The 15,511-nt window shown below is 38.0% G+C and overlaps 1 protein-coding gene across 5 annotated transcripts in view; it reads left to right on the top strand.

Moving 5' to 3' along the window:
• Positions 1–15,511, top strand: part of LOC138757029 (E3 ubiquitin-protein ligase RMND5A) — a 133,616-nt gene that overhangs the window by 85,162 nt on the left and 32,943 nt on the right. For 3 of the 5 annotated variants that reach the window (XM_069923646.1, XM_069923645.1, XM_069923649.1), the window contains one exon: positions 11,042–11,137. The exons of 1 other annotated variant lie outside the window; for it this stretch is intronic. In XM_069923646.1, coding sequence (XP_069779747.1) covers positions 11,042–11,137 — 96 coding nt within the window. Of the gene's footprint in view, positions 1–10,001; positions 10,022–11,041; positions 11,138–15,511 lie in introns of those variants that run through there. One more of the 5 variants, XM_069923648.1, reaches the window with a different exon arrangement.

Raw genomic sequence — 15,511 nt, 5'->3', positions numbered from 1 at the left:
CCTAAAGGAATTTCCCACTGCAGTAAAAAAAATTCTGTATTTTTATTTAACTGTTACGAACTGCATGTAATGAGCAGCAGTAGACAGTGAACTAGCCAATGTTTAATTTTAAAACATTAATTTTATTTCTTAAAGTCATGGTCTTAGTTCTTAAACTAGTCTTAACACTAAATCTATCCCCAGCCATGTGTGTGTGTGTGTGTGTGTGTTATATACCCAAACCATTACAGTCCAGCAAAATCTAGAAAGTTACTTCAAAGTTCAGTTTTTCAAATTCCGTGTTGAAGTGTAGGCCTTTGAAACTTGATGCCCAGAATTAATGTTGAACTGATGGGAAGAGTGGAATTGTGGCTGCTCCAGACTCACTAATTCTTACATTGCCTTTAAAGAAATGCCCATCCACACAAGCTGTGGTCATAACAGTCCTGATCCTTTTGTAGGCAACTGGGTGGCTTCCATGAAGCTTCCAAGACTCTGGCTCCAGTCTCTCCAAGTAACTTGACTGCTAGTCACACTTAAAATGAAGCAGTCTCTCCAAGTGACCTCCATTGTTAGCCACAAACAAAATGAAGCACTTTACTTCCCAAAAACACTCTCCTGGCACAGGTCAATTTGCCAAAAAGGCCCAGTCATTCACAGATCATGCTTTTCTCTGAATTCCACTAAAATGGCTGGCCACGAGAGCTGGTTCAAAAAGCTGTTTTCTCTCCAGCAAAGGTTCTCCCTTTGTAAAATCACAATGCCTTTGCAAATATATTGAATTCTGGACAGACTGTGACAAACGTTCCTTCAGCTCTTCCAATGTATTGAATTGTCACTGGGCCGTGACTTATGTTGTGATGTGCTTATGTTAAATGTTAACTGTGACTGTTCAGTTCCTCTTACCTGTACTATCCCTTACCGTGACAATTCCATTTTACTAAAACAGGAGCTCTTAATACCTCCCCTCAACAAGAAAAAATTGAGCTTTAAGACAAAATTTTTAACTGCAATCTACAACATTAAATAATACCTTCATTATTGTTACTATAATCTTTCTTTGGCTTGGCTTCGCGGACGAAGATTTATGGAGGGGGTAAAAAGTCCACGTCAGCTGCAGGCTCGTTTGTGGCTGACAAGTCCGATGCGGGACAGGCAGACACGATTGCAGCGGTTGCAAGGGAAAATTGGTTGGTTGGGGTTGGGTGTTGGGTTTTTCCTCCTTTGCCTTTTGTCAGTGAGGTGGGCTCTGCGGTCTTCTTCAAAGGAGGTTGCTGCCCGCCAAACTGTGAGGCGCCAAGATGCACGGTTTGAGGCGTTATCAGCCCACTGGCGGTGGTCAATGTGGCAGGCACCAAGAGATTTCTTTAGGCAGTCCTTGTACCTTTTCTTTGGTGCACCTCTGTCACGGTGGCCAGTGGAGAGCTCGCCATATAACACGATCTTGGGAAGGCGATGGTCCTCCATTCTGGAGACGTGACCCATATATAATATTCTGTCATTCCTAAAAACCTTCTCACTGCTTTCTTGCCATTGGGAGTAAGGAATTCAGAAATGGCCTGCATTTTCACTTGAATAGGCACAACTTTGCCCCGACCAACTACATGTCCTAAGTGTGTCACAGTAGCATATCCAAATTCACTTTTAGCTAATTTGACAGTTAAGTTTGCTTTGGATAATCTTGCCTATTCTTTCTCCAATTCCATCATATGTTCTTCCCAAGTGTCACTTTTTGTGACCAAGTTATCAACATAAGCACCTGTATGTTTTAAACCTTGGATTACAGAACTTATCATCCTTTGGAATGTCACTGTGGCATTTTTTCATGCCAAAAGGTCGCACATTATATTTGTTCAAGCCTGATGGTGTCACAAATGTGGAAATATCCCTTCCTGTTTCAGTTAGTGGCACACACCAGTAACCCTTCAACAGATCCACTTAGTAAGAGATTTAACTTTTCTAATTTTATCAATACAATCATCAATTCTAGGAATGGAATAAGTTTTTGTATTGGTTACTGCATTAACCTTTCTGTAATCAGTACAGAATCTGTTTTAGGTACCAGAACACAAGGAAAACTCCAATTTGGGTTTGAAGGTCTAATAATATCATTTTCCAATATGTATTTCACCTCCTGATGCATTATTTTACTCTTTTCAATCATTTATTCAATAGGGGTGTTGTTTTATAGGACTTGTTTGAGGTATTCTTTGAGGTACATCTGGAAACAAATTTTTAAATTTTAAAAGTAGCTTTTCAATTGCTTCTTTTCCTGGGGTTGGGGATGATCCAACTTATCATCCAGATTCTGCAATACGATTGAATTAGACAGCCGAACTAGAACAATGCTTTTTTTAAAGTGACCCTCACAAGAGTCAGCTTGTACTGTCTCATGATCCATCGATTCCTTAATCTTGTCAACAACCAATACCTCTGAGGAAGGTCGTTCCTTACTAACACCCAAATTTATGTGACAATTTTGTTTTGTGTCTCTGATCTGGAGTTTTAACTACATAATTGACTTCATTAATCTTTGATTCTATTTAATATGGTCCTGAAAATCTCCTCAATGGATTAGAGTTTATTTGGAAAAGAATTATCTCCCTTCTGAAAATTCCTCTCTCCAGCTTTCTTATCATATCAGATTTTCATCTTTCCTTGAGCCACATTCAGATTCTCTTGAGCCAATTCCCAGACTTTCTGCAATCGGTCTTTGAATTTACAAACATAATCCAATAAATTTAACTGCATATCCTCATTAACCCATTGTTCTTTCAACAACATTAAAGGTCTTCTAACTTGATGTCTGAACACCAGCCAAAAGGACTGAAGCCTAATGATTTCTGTACAGACTCTCTTACTGCAAACAGAAACAAATGGACACTCTCACCCCAATCATTCTCATTATCACAGCAATAAATCCTCATCATGGTCTTGAGTGTTGAATGAAATCTCTCTAGGTCTCCTTGAGTTTCAAGATGATATGCAGATGATGTAATTTGTTTAACTCCCAATATATAAATAATTTGTTGGAAAAGTCCTGACATAAAATTATTTCCTTGATCCGACTGAATTTCCTTAGGTAATCGCACCAGTGTAAAATTTTAACCAAAACTTTGGTTATGGATTTAGCTTTTATGTACTTAAGGGGAACAGCTTCTGGAAACCTGGAAGCGGAACACATGACAGTTAACAAGTACTAATTTCCATTTTTTGCCTTGGGCAACAGACCAACACAATCCACAATAACTCCAGAAAAGAGTTCTCCACAAACAGGTAAAAGTTGTAATGGTGCCTTTGGCAGTTCCTGATTAGGTTTATCCAATACCTGACAAATGTGCCATATCCTACAAAAAGTCACAATGTCCCTCCTTAAAACTAGTTTTGTTATTTATCTACAGTCTTTATTCCAAAATGACCACCCAAGGGTGTGCTATGGGCTGTTGAAAAATTCATTCCTATATGCTTTTAGGAACTCTTCTTTGGCTTGGCTTCGCGGACGAAGATTTATGGAGGGGGTAAAAAGTCCACGTCAGCTGCAGGCTCGTTTGTGGCTGACCAGTCCGATGCGGGACAGGCAGACACGATTGCAGCGGTTGCAAGGGAAAATTGGTTGGTTGGGGTTGGGTGTTGGGTTTTTCCTCCTTTGCCTTTTGTCAGTGAGGTGGGCTCTTCATTAGCAGATATATATATATATATATATATATATATCCCTCGGTCTCCACTGTTTCATAAGCACACCAACTGGCACTTTATGAATTTCCTCCTCATATAAAACCTTATTTCTCACCTCAGCAAGATCAATATCTTTCCTGTTTTCCTATCAATTCCTTTAGTGATAAAGAAAATTCCTTACTTTCAGGTTCAACATTAATATCCCGGTCTACAAGAAAAGTTTCTGACAAAACCACACAATCTAAAAACTGTTCTGCCTTATCAGTAATTTTACCTTCCTTATCAAGTTTCTTTGCTATTGCCTGAGTCACTGCTCAGGCCAGATAGATTTCAAAATCTGTCTTTACCTTGGAGCATGTGTGCTACGCGAAGTGTGGTGTAAGAATGACACACACAGTCAAGTCGAAGTTGAAGACTGATTTATTGCTCTGTTTATATTCACTTCCTGCCTCTGAAGACCAGAGTGATGCCATCGTAGCGCTGGCCTCTGACAGGCCGACGTTCCTTCCGTTTCCCGCCGTGCAGGAGGTCACATGGGACGACAGCCTTTGGTCTCTGCATGGCCCTCATGATTGCCACTTTCATTGGCTGTTTGTGAGCTGGGTCATGACTCAGTTTGCAGGCTGTTATAACCTCATCAATAGCTAGCTTCTCTGTCAATTTGACCACAGGACCCACTTAACCTTCTGCCAAGTCATTCCCCAAAATCAATGGAACTCCATCAATGAACTCACTGGAATCCTGATAGTAATAATCCCATTAATTATTTCTGACCAGCAATATCCTCTGCAAAGATACTGGCTCTGTTTCACCTCCCAAACCTTGGATTAAATTTGTTTCACCATGGCAATCTCATCACCAAACTCCAAACACTGCCAAACGCAAGTGATTGGGCTGCCCCGGTATCTCAAAGAATGTTCACCGGCACTTGTGGGGCCCTTTCCTTTACCAAAACTAAACCCTTTGACACAAAATATTTAAACGAATCCCTAATATTGTCAGCAGATCCAAAACATTTTGTTTCCAGTTCTCTCATCTTTTTGAATACAGACATCTGGTGCTGCCTATTTCTTTTTCAACTTGTCACAATTTGCCATCACATGACCAAGTTTTATATAATGATAACAAAGGGGTCCTGAAAGGTTTTCCCTTTCCTGTTTCCCTTTGACCTTAATTCTGTCATTTTTTTCTGATTTATTTTCAATTTTACTGGGATGAACCACATTAACCTTTTGAAAGTTTTTATTGGGTATAAACTTGACCTTGTGGGTCAGAGCATACTCATCTTGCCAAGATTCTTGCCAAGTTCCTACTTCTCTTTCATCTGTATGGTTTTATATAATCAGGAACAAATCTTTTAATTTCTTCATCTAGCATCAGTTTTCTTAATCTGTTTTAATTATTCTTTATTTCTTTTGATGTGCACCATTGGTCAAAGCACACAGCTTTTTCATTGGCAAAATCCATACAAGATTGATTCATTGATTTAATCAAAGTCCTGAATTTTTGTCTGTAAGCTTCAGGAACCAATTGTAAGCTTTAAGCATGGCTTTTTTACTGTCTTATAATTACCAGCTTGTTCTGTAGTAAGGGCTGAGTAAACCTGCTGTGCTTTCCCTTTAATTATACTTTGTATCATGAGGGACCCCTGATCTCGTGGCCATTTTAAACTTCCAGTGACCTTTTTCAAAATGTTGAAAGTATTTATCAATTTCACTTTCATCAAATGGAGGAACTAATCTCACCTCTACTGGCTACAAACTTCTCATTTGGACTTGAAGGTAGAAATCTCCTCTGTCTCTGCTCTGCTTCGTCCTTTGTCTCTCTTTTTCCTCTAACTCCATTTCCATTCTTTTTTCTCTGCCTCCTCAGTCCTTTCCAACACCAGCTGCTGCTTAATGGATTTACTCTCAGGAAATTTCTCTAACTCAGCCTCTTCAAATTTTCCCTCTTCTAAATATTTCCTTTATCTCCACCCTTCTCAGGGATAATTTTCCTTTAGCAAGTCTCAACTGTTGAGCACTATTCATCAAATCCTTTTTTTTTTTGCCTTCTGCAACTCTTCAGGAAATGGTGACTCCAAAAATCATTCAATATCCATACCCAAGCCTCTGAGTTAGCTTGCAAAAAGGAATTTAACCACCCAATCGAAATTTTATCGATTACAAAGCACCAAATTCTGTGCTGCCTTCTGTAGTACATACAATATAAGCTCCCCAATTTGGTTAAGCTTCAATTAGCTCCAAATGTGGTAAAAATCTCAGACGATGAGCTCCCAATTTTGTTATGAATCTGTGTGCAACGAGCAGCAATAGAAAATGAACCAGACAGTGTTTAATTTTAAACCACTAATTTTATTTCTTACTCTTAAGCTGTAGTCTTAACTCTTAAACTATACTTAACACTTAATCTATCCCCAGCTACGGGCAGCTGTCATGTGTGTGAGTGAGTGAGATACCCAAACCATTACACTCTAGGTCAAAATCTAGAAAGTTATTTCAAAGATCAGTCTTTCAAATTCACTGTTGAAGTGTAGGCCTTTGAAATTTTATGCTGAGAATTAATGTTGAACTGATGGGAAGACTGGAGTTGTGGCTGCTACAGACACACAACTTCTTGCATTGCCATCCCATGGGCTGTGGTCATAACATTCCTGGTTCTTTTGTAGGCAAGACTTGAATTGGGCAGCCTCCATGAAGCTTCCAAAACTCTGGCACCACTTTCTCCAAGTAACTTCACTGCTAGTCACACTTAAAATTAATCAGTCTCTCCAAGTCACCTCCACTGTTAGTTACCTTCAAATTGAAGCACTTTGCTTCCCAAAAAGACCCTTCTTGCACAAATCAATTCATCAAAAAGATCCAGTCATTCAGAGTATACTTTCACCTGAATTCCACAAAAATGGTTGGTCACAAGAGTTGATTCCAAAAGCTGTTTTCTCTTCAGCAGTCAGAATGGCTCTCCTTTTGCAAAATCACAATGCCTTTGCAAATGTATTGAATTCTGGAACAGAATGTGACAAACCTTCCCTCAAGTTCTTCCAATGTATCGAATTGTTGCTGGGCTGTGATTTGTGTTGTGATGGTGCTTGTGTGAAATGTTAACTGACTATTCAGTTCCTCCTGCCTATACTATCCCTTACATTGATAATCCCATTTTACTAAAACAGGAGCTCATAGTACAAATTTATTACAACCACCTTCATTAGGGCAGAAATGTGACAGATGGAGCTCAATTCAGATGAGTGTGAAGCGATGCATTTTGGAAAGACCAACCAGAAGGATGAGTACAGGGTTAATGGTTGGTTACTTGTGAGTGTGGATGGACAGGGGACCTTGGGTTCAAATCCATACATCCCTCAAAGTCGTTGCACGGGTTGATAGGATAGCTAAGAAGTCATATGGGATGCTGGGCTTTATTAATAGGGGGATTGAGTTCAGGAGTAGAAAGGTCATGTTGCAATTCTACAAATCTCTGGTGAGACCACACAGAGTATTGTGTTCAGTTCTGGTCACCTCATTGTAGGAAGGATGTGGAAGCTATGGAGACGGTGCAGAGGAGATTTACCAGGATTATCTGGATTGAAAAACCAGTCTTATTTGGAGCATAGAAGGAAGAGAGGAGACTTGATAGTGGTCTACAAGATTATGAGAGGCATAGATAGGGTGGACAGCCAGTCCTGTTTCCCAGGGGAGGAATAACAAACACCAGTTCAGGGGAGACATCAGAAGTAAATGTTTTTTACGCAGAGAGTTGTGGGGGCCTGGAGTGCCTTTCCAGGGATGGTGGTGGAGGCTGAAATATTTGGGGCATTTAAGAAGACTCTTAGACAGGCACATGGGTGGAGAAAAAGTGGAGGGTTATGGGGTAGGGAGGGTTTAGTACTTTCTTTAGGAATAAATGCGACTGTACAACATCAAGGGCTGAAGGGCCTGTACTGAGCTGTAGTCTTCTATAAGCATGATAATGCCATATTCTGACTTAATCAACTAATAATGCAAAGTGATTTGTGGATATAGGATATCTAGTTAAATGAAACTACACAACTATTAAAAATAAAAATACTTATGCTAGTACTGTATAACATAAATAGGTAATCATTTTAATTAAGCTTTTAGAGAATTATTGTATTTAATTACTAATGTAATGTGATTATTTATATTAAGTACATTTATGAGTGAACCCTTCATTTGCACTTCTGTCTCACAGATCCGGGGAAGTTAAATATTAAAGCCTGTGGGGTAGGTGGTGAAATCCTAACAAAACTGTCTCCTTTTTTCCTTCTTCTCTCCTTACTGTCTTATTTTCCTTTTTTAATCTAGTTTTCCCTTTTTTGTTTTAATTTTCTTTTGAGACGGGGTGGGGGGGTGGGTAGGAGTGGTGTATGGTTATAGTGAAACATGTAATATGCGAATAATTGACTAAGAGGAATCTTTTGTTACTGTATAATTTTCTTTTATCATGTTTGACTTTAGAAACTATAAATAAAATATTTTTTTAAAAAGTACATTTATTAGTAAACTGCAAATATGCCTACAGTATTTCTATTGCATAATGAGGGAGTAAATTTGTCTCTTTTCTCGTTATAAGTTGTTTTGTCACAGTTTATAGCAATTATTACATGTTATTTTATTTATTCCTTCTAATGGTATTCATTAAGGCACAATTCCTGAGGCACTAAGTTGTTTTCTGGCACTTTGCCTCAAAGGCTGTTTTGTTTCATAAAATGCAACAATGGAGTAGCAAACCTCATTATTATGGATGTGTAGGATGCTGACAAAACCAAGAAGAATTTCCCATCTGTAATTGTCCTCCCTCAAGGTGAGGTGTGCTCCTGACTTGAACTACTGCAATTGTTCTATTGAAGGCCCTCTCACATTGTTGTTGGATGGGGAGATCCAAAACTTAGACTAAGTGCAGGTAAAAGAATGATAATGTGTTGCCTCTTCATTGTGATTTATGACTTGGAATGTCCAGGGAGTAGTATTCACAGGTTTGAAAGCAGCTTTGGTTAGTAATTGTACTGCAGTTTGTAATTACTGCATATTGTAGACACAATGTGCTTGCAGAATAATGGGGAGTATATATTCCAGGTGGTAGGTAAAATGCCACTTAGTTGATCAGCTTTCTCTTGGATTGCGCTGAGCTTGCTGGTTGGATTAGTGCAGGTGTAGCAGGTAGATAGGGAATATTCTGTGAAGTACAAAAGTCTGCAGACGCTGTGATGGTAGTAAAAACTTAAAAATACTGGCGGAACTTGGCAGGTCTTGCAGAAGTAAATGTATCTAATCAAAGTTGTGGGCCTGAACCCTTCTTCGAGATGTGAGGAAAAGCAAGCAGGCGCATTGTAACTCTTAACTGTTTAAAAACAGTTATGCATTGGTGATGTTAATTGATCCTACAACTTTTGTTTTATCCAGCTTTTTCTTGATATGACGCAGTTAAATGAAATAATGGCGGAAATCTCAGTAAGAAAATCAAATGGATCTTCCACTTGCTACTTTCAGCTGACCATCTTGGCAGTCATGTGCTGGGCCCCTCCATCATTAAGGCCCAAAATATTCTGGCATAGCCCAATAATGTTAGCTGTTTAATTGCGTACCTGAACTTAATCTCAAGGAATGTGGTTGGGCAAGTGGTTGAAGTATCAGTGAGAGAACATTTTGGAGATGGTGACCTTAACTCTTAAGTTTCAAAGTAGTTATAGAAAGGGAAGAAGCACTTGCAATTAAATTCCTGAATTGGGGGTAAGGCCTAGCAAAATTAGGCTGGAAGTATTTACTTGCAATTTAGTCCATATTTGATTCATGGGAGTCATTTATAAACTAAGTATTTGGAGTTTTGGGCCAATGTATTCCGGAAGGGTTGAAAGGATCAAGACATGTTCCAGAAACCTTGGACGTCTCAGGATATCGAGAGTGATAGTTGTTTCACTTTTTGACTTTCAATCTTGTTTTCTTGCTTTCAATTTTGTGAAGAATATTTGATGTGAAACATTAACTATTTCTTCTTCCACAAATGCCGATGAGAATTTCTAATATTTTGTTTGTATTTCAGATTTGCAGCAACTGCGGATCTTGTTGAACTGATAATTAATTGTACCAACTTTGAGGAAACTCTACTCTTTCCTCTGAAGGGATTTCTAATTTTTTTCTCTTGGTTATTCTTTGGTTTCTATATCCCTCTGGTTTTCAGTATGATATTAAAGAAAACTTGCATCCTGACAACCAGTGTTCACTCTAAAGTAGATGTTAGCTTTGTCCTGTTCATCACCTTCCTTTCAACTTGATACCAACTAATTTTCTCTACTTTCCAGTTTCGATGAAGTGTCTTCAACACCTGTTTTTCTGCAGATAATCAGTAATCTGTTAAGTATTTACAGTAATTTCTGTTTTTATTCTGATCTTTAGCAGTAATCAATTGGCATTATGTTGCCATTTTAGAAAATAAAATAATGGATTTGTGTTGATCAGTATCTGATAGTCAGCAGTTACTCAGTGGGCCAAAGGATTCTTCCAAGCTGTATGCATCAATCACTATTTTTTAAAATTCCCGATTTAGTAAATAACTCGAAACTTTAATTCTCCTGTAGCCACTGTGTTCAGTGAGATGGGCAGGTTGACCTTTCAGGTATGTAATCTTGTATGTAGAATGTCAATAAGATATTGGGTAGGCCATGATCTTCATTCTCTTAATTTTAGGGATTGAAAGTTGATTCTGGCCCTGCCAGTAATGGTTACGCCCCATCTACATTTTTGTTCCTTGTGCAATCAATATCAGCTGATTTAGCACAATTTTATAAATTATCCATTTAGACTTGCTCTTCCCTTTGGGAACTATTTGAACTAGATTGGGTAAAAAGAATGGAGCTTTCTTTAGTACAAGGGTCCACAGAATTGTGCTCATAAAATCTTCAAAGCATTCAATTTGTATTTTTTTAGAACATCTAAATGCAAAGTCAATGCTTACTTTAATCTTTTAATGTTATCACCATCTGCCCTCCCAAAGAACCCAAAGATGGCATAATATCGACTTCTCCAGTTTCTGCTATCCTGCTTTCTTTTCTCCCTCCTTTCCCTCATCTTCTTTCCTTCAGCTCTCCACCCCCTTCCCTTTTTATTCACCGAGCCATTCCTCCTCCCTACTTGCTGCAGTGCCCTCCCTCCTTTCTCCACCTATTACCTCTTGCCTTTGGACCATGCTCCTCCCCTCCCCTGACCTTTTTGTTCAGATGCCGACATTTTTGAATACCTTGAAGGGTTCAAGCCCAAAAAGTCAGTTATATATCTTGGCTATTTAAAGGACACTGTTTGACCTGCTGAGTTTCTTCAGCATTGTTTTTAAAAAAATCATTTTATTGGTCTCTTCTACTTTTGTCTAATTCCAGGTCTTTCGACATGTTTCTCCATTCTTTATACTTACCGTTGATGCCAAATACTGCTCATTTTATCCTCGAATGGGACAGAATTTTGCTACAAATCAGGTAAATTGGTTAACCTCATCCCATCCAAAATGTATTGTGTGCAAGAGTTTTCAAAAAAATCTTGTTTTACAATTGGCTTGTTTGCCATTTTTCTAATTGCCCAGAGTCAGGTATTGTTCAGTTAACTATCTTTTTAATCAGGCCTTCTGAATAGACAGGTTAGTGGGCAAAGCAAATATGATACACTCTAATGCTGACATTGTTCAGACCAGAAATCTTGTTAGATTTAGTTCTGAACTACTTTACATTTTGCTGTGAATTTTCAGGTGGGTGGGGTCCAGGAATGAACAAGTGGTCAAAATAGACGATAGATGTAGGAGTCGGCTGTTCAACCCTTAGAGCCAGCACCACCATTCAGTGTGATTATGGCTGATCATCCACAATCAATAGCCCATTCCTGCCTTGTCCCCATATACCTTGACTTTGCTATCTTTCAGAGCTCTATCAAACTCTTTCAAGAAAGCATCCAGAAAATTGTCCTCTACTGCCTTATGAGGCAGAAGATTCCACAGATCCACAACTCTCTGGGTGAAAAAGTTCTTCCTCAATTCTGTTCTAAATGGCTGACCCTTTATTCAACTGTGGCCATTGGTTTTGGACTCGCCCCAACATCAAGAGCATGTTTCCTGCCTCTAGCGTGTCTAATCCCTTAATAATCTTACATCCCCTCTCATCCTTCTAAATTTCAGTATATTCAAGCCCAAGTGCTCCAATCCTTTGACATATGACAGTCCACCATCCTGGGAATTAACATTTTGTAATGTTTTTTTATCACATCCAATGCACCTTAAGCTTGTCTGATGCCAAAACTAAGTATGGAACTGATCTTTTTCTTGTGTTTCTATCTGCTAAATTGTAGACAATTCAGGAAAGTTTATTGTTTAAAATTTTAACAGCTATCAAATATAGAATTGCTGGAGTAGCAGAGTTGAGTTTTTTAAAAAAAAACAAAATCCAAATTGTTTTTATTTTGTTAAGTAGTTTTTCTATTCCCTTCCAGCATTCCAATTTATTTAGTATCTGACTCTATTTGAATTCTGTTACTGACTTGGTGAGACCACGCAGCTTTCTCTTCTGGGAAAATTCTATACATCATTGAAAAGTTGGAGAATACTTTTGAGTTGTTATCCTAAGTTTTAAAAAAGACCTTCCTGAAATATGCATTGAACATGTGGATTCTCAAAACAATTACAAAATATTTAAAATATAATTTCCTTCGGCTTGGATTCAATTTTATTTATTTCTGGAAAACATTTTGGGGTATTTTTCTTTGATAAAGATGCTTCCAACATATATTTATTGTTAATTTAAAAGAAAATAAAACTGCAAACTTTAATATAATTAAAAAGAAATTAAGTAGAGAGTTTAGTTTTTGAAACTAAAATCTAAATCTTAATTTTAAAATTTCCAATTTTTATAGTTGAAGAACCAAGAATCTGGGTATCCTTTTGAGTCTCAGCTAATATTCAACAAGGATTAGGCTGATGAATTTTTGAGTTTAATTCTATTTTTCTGCCCACATTTTCTTTACTTCCCACTCTTCATTGCCGCTACTCCCTGCCCTCGTCCATCTGCCATACTCTCAAATCTTGCTTTCGATTAGTGATGGGATCCTTTGATCTCTGAGGCAGAGAATTCCAAAGAACCACATTTTATTAGAGAAGTTTCTTTCCAACTCAATTGTATAACTACTTTCTTGACAGCACCCCACAGAACAAACATCATTGCTACATTTACTCCTTAAATACCCTGGGAATCATGTATGTTTCAATGAGATCAACTTTCATTGTTCTCAATCTCTTTTTGATAGGAAACTCTCATTCCAGGAATCATTCTGGTGAAAGACATTACAATATATACTTAAACAAAAAAGACAATACACAGGACTTGTTATGGGGAATATTAGAATGGTTATGAATAAATGTCTTTAAAAGAGATAGATTGTGGGAGTTTAGTGGAGGTCACTTCACAAACAGAGTAACACTTCACAAAAGACATCTCATTTAAAATGCAAGAGCTTTGCTGCAGCTAGATGTTGAGGCTCCAATTGGTTTTACAGAAGCAATGAAGAATGCTGCTCTATTGTGTATGGGCAATAAAATCCAGGCTCAGAAGTACTGATAACATCTTTCAAAGGTTGGGTTTGGATCCTTGGGAGAGGTTTTTGGATTTTACAAGCAGAGAGAGGAAAAAACAAACAGGATTCTTCTGTGTGTGTGTGTGAGAGAGAGAGAAGTCAGTTCTACAGTACCAGTTGAAGCTGCAAAATGGCAAACTGGCAGGCTTGTTGAAAGACCCCATTTTGAAGATGGGTCTTCAAAATACTTGTTGTCTTTACAAGAGGAAATGGCTGGCTAGAGTATTTCTCATGAAATAAGGGAAACAAGAGGAACTCTGTGGTGACCTGGAAGAAGAGGTTATCATTTGGAAAACCCATGATGGGGCGAGTTTCTTTGGCAAGACAGTGAAGTGACTGATTGGAGGAAATCAGTTTGTGTGTCCAACGAGCAACAAATATCTCTCTGAAACCAACAAGAACCTTTCTGAGCGATAACCATTTAACCAGAGCCATTTAACCAGTACCAGAGCCTGGTGAGGATTCATAAATGTTAAATTGCCTAATACCAGTGAACTTGGAGAAGTGAATGATTGGATTGTGGACCAAAGAACTTTCCTGAACAGATACACATTACCTGTGCGCTTAGAATTAGAAGGGGGGGGGTGGGATTAAGTTAATACTTGTGAGTTAAAGTTTAATCTTGTTATGTTTAAAGAAAATGAAAAGCATCTTTTGTTTAAGTAACCATTATCTTGGTGAATTTTTATTGCTGTTGGATTTTGGAGTCCTCTGGGCTCGTAACAGACTTCATGTGTGGTCCTACTAAAGTATTATAATTGCTGTAGTAAAACAACTTTGAACATGTACTCATCACTCTGGTTATGAAATGTTTTGTAACATTTACTTATTAAAATAGGGAGGTTGTAATTCGACTGGAGTGAGTGCAGAGAAGGCTCACAGGGATGTTGCTGGTACTGGAGGCTTTGATTTGTAGAGAAAGACCAGATGGGCTTGGACTATTTTCTCTGGAGTGAAGGAGGCTGAGGAGTGACCTTGTAGAGGTTTACAAAATCATGATGTTCAATCTTTTTCTGAGGTTGGGGAAATCTGTATCTGGATGGCATAGGTTTAAGATGAGAGGAGAAGACTTGGATGGGACTGAGGCTAAGTTTTTCATAAAGTGAGTGATGGCTGTGTGGAATGAGCTGCCAGAGGAAATTATGTAAGTGGGTACAGTTACGGCGTTTAAAAGATATTTGGTTAAGTAGGGTTGGGGTTTGTGGGGGGGAGGGGGGAGAGAATGAGGACCAAATGCAAGCAAATGGGACTAGCACAGTTAGACACCTTGGTTGGAATGGATAAGTTGGGCCGATTTCCTTGCTCTGTGACACTTGCTCTATTTTTATGTGCACAGGAACACACTGATCCCTCTGAACCCTGAGTTAAAGTTATTTAAACAATCAACTTGTAAGCAAAACTGATCACTTCATGCTGCCTAAAGTATACTCCATCGACATTCTTCTTGCCTTAATCATTTAATAGTCTATATATTTTTGCAGTTTTATATCCTCATAACATTTTTAGAATGTGAACACATGAATCTGTATGTTGTTTCATTTTTTTTGTGATTCAGATTTCAGTTCCAACTTCTGCCTACTTAAAAGTAGTGTTAATTAAAATGTACTTCTGTCCGGAAGGTGCAACTGCTGCTGAGAAAACAATACAGTATTGCAATAGTTGTATTCATTTTTGCAAGCTGGATTTTACCACAACATAAAGCCCAGAAGTTTGGCAGTGGCTATTTTACAAACAACTCTAAAGTTGTCTCCATTATTTATTATTTCCATTAGAGAGGTTAAAATTTTGACCTCTTCAAATCCCACCACTTTGGGGACTGCAAAATCAAAACAAGTTTCTTTATTTTAACTTTTTTGTTCAATGCCTTTGGTGCATTACCATTCATTCTCTCGTAGTCCTAATAGCACATCTAAGGCTTGAAATGTGTGTAGACATGTTGCCTGACCTTTTAGAAACCAGTACACATAATTAAATCATCTTTAACAGTGGAAAAGCTAAATGAAAAAGCAGTCACTATGATTTTTCTTGGAGGAACAGAATGCATCTAAATTTTTTTTAGGTACTGGTAATTATTTTGCGACAACTGGATAATAGTGTTTTAAATCAGGAACTGTGCAGAAAAATATATTAGGATATTTTCAGTGATATAAGATTTCATTTATAAAGACAAACTAGATTTCTTTTGTAGAGAAAACTGAAGATGGATGAGGATGAACAAAATCTTAATTGATTTCAGT

This window comes from Narcine bancroftii, chromosome 3 (assembly GCF_036971445.1).
Source record: "Narcine bancroftii isolate sNarBan1 chromosome 3, sNarBan1.hap1, whole genome shotgun sequence".
In the NCBI taxonomy this organism is placed as follows: domain Eukaryota; kingdom Metazoa; phylum Chordata; class Chondrichthyes; order Torpediniformes; family Narcinidae; genus Narcine; species Narcine bancroftii.
This window is presented reverse-complemented; position numbering and strand designations above follow the sequence as displayed.